The sequence below is a fragment of the Emydura macquarii genome, unplaced genomic scaffold (genome assembly GCF_026122565.2).
Source record: "Emydura macquarii macquarii isolate MOO-44397 ecotype Brisbane River unplaced genomic scaffold, CSIRO-AGI_Emac_v2 contig_1390, whole genome shotgun sequence".
Classification (NCBI taxonomy): Eukaryota; Metazoa; Chordata; order Testudines; family Chelidae; genus Emydura; species Emydura macquarii.
In genome coordinates this window covers 21,322,754-21,331,196 of record NW_027131527.1, presented here as the reverse complement: position 1 = coordinate 21,331,196, position 8,443 = coordinate 21,322,754, and the positions used below count along the sequence as shown (strand labels likewise).

Here is an 8,443-nt window from a genome sequence, read left to right as displayed (position 1 = left end):
AGTCTAATGCTAAGTGTGTCATGTAAGGTGTTTTTGGAATGCTCATGACATGCTGAACATTATTGTTATGGTAGTATGTTTCCTGTAATGTCACATGTACAGATATGAAACTCTGGCATGCAATATTCCCAAATGTGTGTCTCACATGGCTTGAATAGATCCAGACAATCACAATGTTGAGGGTTCACACCTTGCAGAGGCATGCATACAGGAACAATGGACTGGCCTGAGCACCTGCTAAGGCAACATTTAACTCAAGTGGAGGAAATCATGCCCATTGCCGGACATGGTTGATCACCTGACTCCAGTGGGTGAACAGGAAACTTGTTAAAGGCAGAGGCATCTTTGTCTCGGGAGCTCTCCTGTGGAATCCACCTAGCAAGCAACATCAAGGACACTGACAGACTGCCCACGGGGGGGCCTCGCTGTAGGAGTCATCTCAGCCAGCCTGTGGGGTAAGCTAACAAGACAGACTGAAAGGCCACTAAAGTGTTGAGTTTAGTTTAGGATGTGATTTATTCTTTAATTAATTGTGATCAATCCTTGATTCATATTAATCTGATTTATAATACTTAAAATCTTGCTGTAATCAAACTTTGTTTGTTTTATCTAAAGCAGTGCATGTGGATTGAGTGTGTGTAGAGACTTCACTTAGGGTGACAGAGCTGGTGCATATCAATTTCTTTGATAAATTGATGGACTAATGTAATGAGCTTGCAGGGTGCAGTGGACAGCACTGGACTCTGTAAGACGGCAGTTCCCGGGGTTGCATCTGGGATTGGGGGTGATTGCTGGGAATCAATCCCATGAGCAGCTGGCCAGAAGTGCTTCTTCACCCGGCCAGGCACTGGTTAATCGCAGGAGGTTGGGTGTGGGCCGACCCGGGTGGCTCACACAGCAGAGTAGAGTAAGTCGGGGCTCAAGAGTGAGGGATCAGGATGACACAGCTGCATACCAGCCCAGATTGCAGAGGGGACGTCACACCCCCATTGGGTATATAATAGGTGGTTTTTTGGCCACATTTTGCTTTCTTTATGTTAAGAAAAGGGGCAAACTTCTGCCTCCTATGTAATAAATGTAACCCGAGCACTTTCATAGGTCCTATAACACAGATACAGAACACAAAACTACTGTACCTGTGAAAATAAAAACTAATTAATTACATTAAATGTGCAGAAGTACTTTTTCTAATTGGCAAAGAGGAATAAAGAGTCTTGTGTTGTGTACAGAGATATATATGTTCAGCTACATATAGAGTCCCCTGAAACAAATCATGGGCAAGAGCTAGTGCAAAAGTTTACTTTTTACAGTTTAGGCTGGGTATTTATTTTTGTTTTAAGAACATAAGATCATTCCAACACTGACTGACACAGTCATGGTTAAACAATATCTATTTCATTTTGAAAACCCACATCGGAAACACAGCATGCTTCCCTACTGCTTGGAAACATGCCATTTGAAAAATCCATTTAAACCCCCTTAACTTGAAAGCCTTTCAGTTTGAAAATCCATTCCACTGAGGCTGTAACCCTGCTGTTGTCTCCTTCCTTTGCGCCCCGAATTACAAGCAGATGCTAAACCACAGTTTAGAATATTGGCAAATAGGCTTCTCCAAGTTTGTTAGCCCCCAGCTATTCACAATAAGGCTCCTCAAGCAGAGAAACTGCAGGTGTCTGTCTGTCACTAATCAGAGAGTGCTCTGCTCAGCTTCTGCATTGAAGTAGTCAATTGAAACTATCTTCTCAAAGCTAAATACAAAGATTTAAGGGTGACCTGAAAGTGGAGTCTGGAGTGGGAGGAGGGACAAAGAACATTAATAATAACTTAATAAGTTACTTCAGCTGTAACAGTTCAGAAAACAGAGATTTGATTAAGTTCTACACTCTGCAGAGGACAGAAGGAAAAGAGAAAAAGAAAGGTACATATTAGTCCTATAATTATGTGGCCACTTCAGTAATGATTCACTTCTCTGCATCCTCAGTGAACAAACATCAAAATAGGAATCTCTCAAAACTGTGCCAAAACAAGAGACAAGGGCTAGCTATAACCAAAAATATCATTAAAAGCTCTTTAAGTGCAAAATTTGTCAATATTTTATAATTAAGCGCTCCCACCCAATCCTATGGTACTAGACATTATTTGCAAACTCCAAAGTTAAATATATAGATATAGATAGATACATATATAAATGCAAACATGGTAGATGCCTCATAGTTTACATTTTCTATTAGCATGGAATGAATAAATGGAGTTGATAGATATTTCCCTAGTTTGCTGCTTAGAAAGCAGCTGTTTTCTCCTCTCTATAGGTTAAATATATTTTAGAAACCAAAGAGAAGTGAACCTAATTGAGATGCTGGTTTTTACATGTTCTTAGCTGCTGGGAGAAAAAAAATAAATACATTGCCCTAGATTTTCTGACACACCTTCTCCCTCCAGCAAAACAAGGATTAAGGTCCCAATCCTGCAAATTTATGACTGAGTTAAATGAGACTGCTCATGTGAATAAAGTTATTTGGGTCCTCCAATCCTGCATCTGCATTTATGTGGGCAGAACCCTCCAAGAAATCAATGGGATTCTGTGCAGGTCTGGCTATTCAGGTGCTATTGCAGAACTGGGGCTTTTTGCTTAGCTGCATGCAACAATCCACAGCCCTGGGCAAAATTAGAATACTTGCTGAATTCTTGTAAAGTCAGCAATGCTTATAAACGATGCTGTTATATTCTAAACTATACTGTTTTAAATAACTAATTAAAATACCTCGTTTCCAAAGGGGGTTGACTGTGGTCAGTTTTTCCTGCTACGGAGATTAAACTAATTTGAAAATGCATTTTTCTTATTAAAGAAAGCAAAGTTATCAGAATGCAAAGTTACTTTCTTTCTGCAGTTTCCAGTGTTGGTGCTGATTTGAAGGTGAGAGATCCGGGATGCAGAGATATCACTTTATCATGTCTGCTACTATACAAATGTATTAACTTCTATCACTAAAACCAGCTGATCCTGAAGTCATAGTTTCACGCGTAGTAGGAAATAGCTTCATGCTTTTTTCTCCTTCGTTAGGAAGGCTACCCCCTCCAGCTAACACTTCTACCAACTTTACAAATGCAGTAACATGAGCTCCTAACTGGCTGCCCTGATTGCTTGGCAGGAGCTAACTGCTAAGGGATTGGCTGCTTAAAGGGTTTCACGTGAAAAGGGCCACGCAGTGGTTGATAAGATGTAGGAGCAGGCGCTACGCGTTCGCTGCTACTCTGTAAAGAGCTACTGCAGAGGGGAGTTGTTAAGAAAGGGGGAAGGTTGTGCAAAGGCAAAACTCTAGGTTTAATCAAGCTAGGAGCACCTCATTGTACATTAACCTTCACAGCTTCTTCATGCTCTTCTCTTCTGGCGCAGTTTGCTCTATTTAATGAATTGTACCAGGTAAGCCGCCTGTTAGAATTAAAGGGTTAACATTGCTTACAGGGACTCCTGCGCATGCTAAAAGTACATGCATTGCAGGAGTTTCTATGGAGTATGGTAAACTCCTCTTCCCTATAATGCTTCTGCGTTTGTGTTTGGTGGTGTACTAGTGCAAATTAACATAATACTTATATTGACTTTTAAACTAGTGCATGCATCTTTGTGTGAAATCAGCCATTTTCTAAGAATTTAGAATGGGAGGGGGGGAGAGAGTGATCTGAGACTTTAAGATTCAGATCATTATCCTTGTTAAGTTTTGTATGATTTTTAAAGTGCCAACATATATCTGTAATGCTAATATTGATGTCTCCAAAATGGTCTTGTCTTCTGACTTTTTGGCTTTGGCAGTTTCCCAATTGTCATGCTTGTTTGTTAGTGCTGTTTAAGTATATTCTAAAATTTAAAAGCACAATTAGCACAAGGAGTTTTTCTCAAAATAGCCATAAGTGAAAGTTGTTTTAGAAACTTTAGTGTGTGTGTGTGTGTGTTCTTTGGATCTGTTTGTATAACCACTAAAGCCAAAGCAAAATAAATTCAGCTAATAGTGCTTTTTTTTTTTTTTTTTTTTTTTTTTTTATTCCTTCCCCCAACCCCCTTCCCACTTGCCATAACAGGCAGAATTCAGAGACTGAGGGTCTGCATGCAAATTTTTTCCACCCTATATTTTTGGCACTGTACTGCAATACCAGCAAGAGCATTTAAAAGTAGAAAGCTGTTTCTTAAAGTGACCAAGCAAATATTTGCTTCCTATGACTCAACAGAATTTTTATCTTAATTCAAACTACATCAGTCTTAAAAGGTGTATTACCTTTGAAACCCTAATCCGCAACACACGTCTATTATTTACACACTTGTTTGAACTAGCCATGTGTCTTTATACTGTAATTATGAATAATCTTTCAACAGTGGAGAGGTGATTTATAAAAAGGTTTTAAAATAGAAGCCATGTAGCCTTCATGCAGACCTGTGGTAGATTTACACATGGATTTAGAGATGCTTTTAGGATGCTTTTATATTTTTATTAAATTATATTTGATAACTACAGTGAAATGAGATGGGTGGTGCATGCTCTTTTTGCATAAATTAAGCAGCCAAAATGATTTGGTGTGCCTCTAACACCTGGAGTTGGGTGAATTACTTACTTTTGGAGAAAAATGTATCTAGCAGTTTGACCATTGTCTGTATTATCCACAAATCAACTTACAAAATTATTAATTTTATTAAGTGTTAAACATTTTAACTATTTGGCACTATGTGACAATGACTCATACAGTGTTATCTCTGCTCCCTGGTTGAGGGAGCTTGCTGGAATCAATGGAGTTGGCTTGGAGCCCCTGTATGACTGAAATAAGATGGATGCAGTGTAGTTGTAGGCAGTCGGTTCCAGGATGTTTGAGAGGCAAGGTGGGGGAGAGGTAATATCTTTTATTGGACAAACTTCTTTTAGTGAAAGAGACAAGCTTTCAAGCCACACAGAGCTCTTCTTCGGGTCTGGGAAATCTGTTCCACCTTGCATTTTGCTGTGAAGTTGGGAGTACCTTTCTCAGACCTCTAGAAGAGCTTGGTGTGACGCAAAAGCTTGTCTCTTTTATTGGACCAACTTCTGTTGGTGAAGGAAATTCTCCCCCACCTTGTCTCTGAAATGAGATGAGCACTTCCGCTATGTCTGACTAATGCCTGTGCTGGCCTGTGAAAATCTTCACCCTTATAAATACTTGCAAGAAGATGAGACATTTCGTAACATTTGTGTGAATAAAAACCTCTTTGCACAGGTGTTCATGGAAAAGCAAACCGCTAAGTAATAATGTGGCTGAATCAAAACCATTCAGCATTTACAAACATGGTAGAATAACTTTTCATGTTATTCCTTAGCTTCTTTAACTGCAAGTCATAATAGTTATTTAGGTTGCATTATTTGAGTATACAAAAGAAAGCCATGAATAATTAAGATGGTGAATGAAATCAACTGTGCACAGCTTTTCAAGAGGCTCTACTCCAGTGCATATTTGATGGAGCAAACAACCTAACTAACAATCTTCCTAATCACATTTCAGAATGATACAGATCTTGGACCCAAGACCTTTGCCCAGCTCCATGATGCCTGTTGATGTGGCCATGAGAATTTGTTTAGCCCATTCGCCACCTCTGAAGAGAATTCTCAGCCCTCTTGATGACTATCAAAGAAGAAACTTTAACAGATTCAAGCCTCTCAGACCATGTCTCAATGTGAAACGTGAATCAGAGTGTCGAAACAATGACTGGAACCGCTCCCCAAGCCGTGCTAAGAAGCGAGTTGTGTTTGCAGACTCAAAGGGGCTCTCTCTGACTGCAATCCACGTCTTCTCTGAAATCCAGGAGCATCCAGTGTGGGATCTTCAGTTTGATTTGTTAGACCTTGAAGACATAACTGCTGGTTTAAAACTACATGAAGAGAAAAATTTGATTCTGGGTTTCCCTCAGCCTTCAGCTGATTACTTAGATTTCCGGAACCACTTGCAGAAGAATTTTGTCTGTCTTGAGAATTGCACCCTCCAAGAAAGGGCTGTGGCAGGGACTGTCAAAGTGAAAAACATGAGCTTTGAGAAGAAGGTTCAGGTTCGAATTACCTTCGATACTTGGAAAACTTACACTGATGTTGACTGTGTCTACATGAACAATGTATATGGTGACTCTGACAGTGACACCTTCTCATTTGCCATTGAGCTGCCTCCAGCCATTCCCACTCAAGAGAAGATTGAGTTCTGTATTTCTTACCAAAGCGGAGAGCACATCTTCTGGGACAATAACAAGGGTCAGAACTACAAGATTGTCCATGCAGAATGGAAACCTGATGGTGTCCAAGCACCAGCATCTACTAAGAGAGACTGCACAGTTCACAAGATCCTAAGGAAGACGCATGAAACAGAGTCTGAGCAGCTTGGCAGTCCGAGGATGTCAAATGGCCTCTTTCCTGAGTGGCAAAGCTGGGGTAGGATTGAAAACTCAGACCCATATTGGTGAATGGACTACTAGCCGTGATCATTCCTCCTTTCAACAACTTAACAGTGTTAGTCTTCAGCCTCCGCTTTGTGTACAGTAAACCAAGATCTGCTAGAAGGTTTTGCTGACTCTTCTTACAAATCCAAATTTACTAGCACTTTGGGACTTGCTGAGTTTAAAAAACTGACCATCTGAGTACTTCTAAACTTCTCAGCCACAATTTACCCTTGGAGAAAAAGGGGTCCATTCAAAATGGAAAAACAAGCCCCTTGGTTGGTCACCTACTATAGAAATAGCTTGTCTGTTAGGTATACATGACTTTCTTTGCTATTTACTAGCCTTAATCATGGGGTAAGAGAGATTTGTGAGGAAGTACAATGCATGGTGGAGTTTTGGGAAGCTGTCATAATTGTGTGGGGGATGTTATGTGAACAGAACCACAATTCATTTTGTGCACGGTAGAGTAGAGGTAGTAGAGATGAGGTATTGCTGCTGAGACTGAGGCTTGTCTTAACCCTCTACATCCTCATGGAAACAAAATGCAAGGTTATGATTCTGTGGTATGAATAAGGAGTATCTTTTTGGGTGGATAATGGAAAAGTGAGAGACGGGGAAATGTAAGACGCACTGTATATAGGAAAGCGCAAAGGCTTTTTTGGAAGCTGGTCTTCCAAAATCCCATTGGAAATTTTTAAGATGTAAAAATGAATTAAGCAATAAAGAAAGTACAATTAGCTTAACTACAGCCTTTTTGATCTAACTACTTTGTGTGAAAATAAGTGACAGAGTGGTGATGAGTAGGAAGGGTGAACTCTGTAAATATGCTTTTGTATATTTTGGCTTGTGGGTAATGTATCTTGTACCATAGGCTAAAAGTTCTGCCTTCACTTATACCCATACAACCCCACTGACTTAACAGGCAGAATTTGGCCCTATGTACACTTAAAAAGCAATGTGCCTTTTAAAAATCCCCTAGATGCCAAAAATCATATCCGTGGGGAAAAAAGTATTTACAAGACAGACTGACTTATAAAATGCCCTAATTTATAGGTGAGTTAAATGTGTTGGATCATTTGATTTCATCTCACGAACATTTGTCTTGACTCTAATGGTATCTTGCTCCCTATTGCAGAATCAGTAACACTTCCCTTCAGAAACAGCTTTCCAAAGCAGTAAAGTAAACTTAGGCAACTGAGGTCCTTCATATTGAAGGTGACAAGGTAACTGCACTTTCTGAAAGCTAATCTATGCAGGGTTGCCACTGGCTTTCTCTAGAAAGAATACACTTCATAGTTAAGTAGCTTGTACATAAATAGGAACAGTTTTCTGTTCTTTTTCTCAGACCTCAGTCATTTTCTCTGAAGTCAAAATGTTTGGGTTTTTTTTACACATTTCAGCAAACTAGTGTATTTTTTGTACTTTGTGCTTAGGTTCCTGAGCTATCAAAGTGTAAAGAATCTTTTTCCTGTGAGAATGAAGTGGGAGATAACTAAGAATGTATGGGTTGCAGCAACTCTAAATATGTACAATACACACACCCATGTTTACTTGTCTGGTAGACTGAGCTGATGTTGACATGAAAATGCAAGTCACATTACTCAGATAATGAGATTCAGAGTTTGGAGCATTTTTGCAATATAAAGGTAAAATAAGCCTCTTCCACTATCACCTAAATATTTTTCTACTGTAACTATCACTGTGCAATGTAAACTGGTCATTTTAAGAATAAATCATATTTTGATATGTCAGACTGTTTTCCTGAGGGATTTAAACAACCACACCCTCCTTCACCACCCATTATGCTGCTTTAATGTGATTAAGAGGAGAATTGAGAGTGAATAGCAGGAAGGCCTGGATCAGTATTATGGTCTGCAAGGGAGAACTGCTGGAGCTGGTCAAAAATTAGCATTGGTCCCATGGAAAACTTCAATTTTCAATCTGAATTAAAATTAAGCTAATTTTTCACTCATGGAAATTTTTCCAGACCTTTCATCAATATTGTTT

The 8,443-nt window shown here is 39.5% G+C and overlaps 1 protein-coding gene across 6 annotated transcripts; it reads left to right on the top strand.

Annotated features, from left to right (window-relative positions):
* The first annotated feature begins 377 nt into the window (after nucleotides 1-377).
* Nucleotides 378-8,187, top strand: PPP1R3C (protein phosphatase 1 regulatory subunit 3C). 6 transcript variants are annotated; one of them, XM_067552841.1, is made up of 2 exons: nucleotides 378-455; nucleotides 5,515-8,187. In XM_067552841.1, exon 2 carries the CDS (start codon nucleotides 5,516-5,518, stop codon nucleotides 6,458-6,460), a length of 945 nt encoding a protein of 314 aa, XP_067408942.1. In that variant the 5' UTR covers nucleotides 378-455; nucleotide 5,515; the 3' UTR covers nucleotides 6,461-8,187. The 6 variants fall into 6 exon arrangements, with proteins under 6 accessions (XP_067408942.1, XP_067408938.1, XP_067408941.1 ...); XM_067552837.1 differs by lacking the exon at nucleotides 378-455 and adding an exon at nucleotides 2,448-2,587; XM_067552840.1 differs by lacking the exon at nucleotides 378-455 and adding an exon at nucleotides 2,661-2,914.
* The last annotated feature ends 256 nt before the right edge of the window (nucleotides 8,188-8,443 follow it).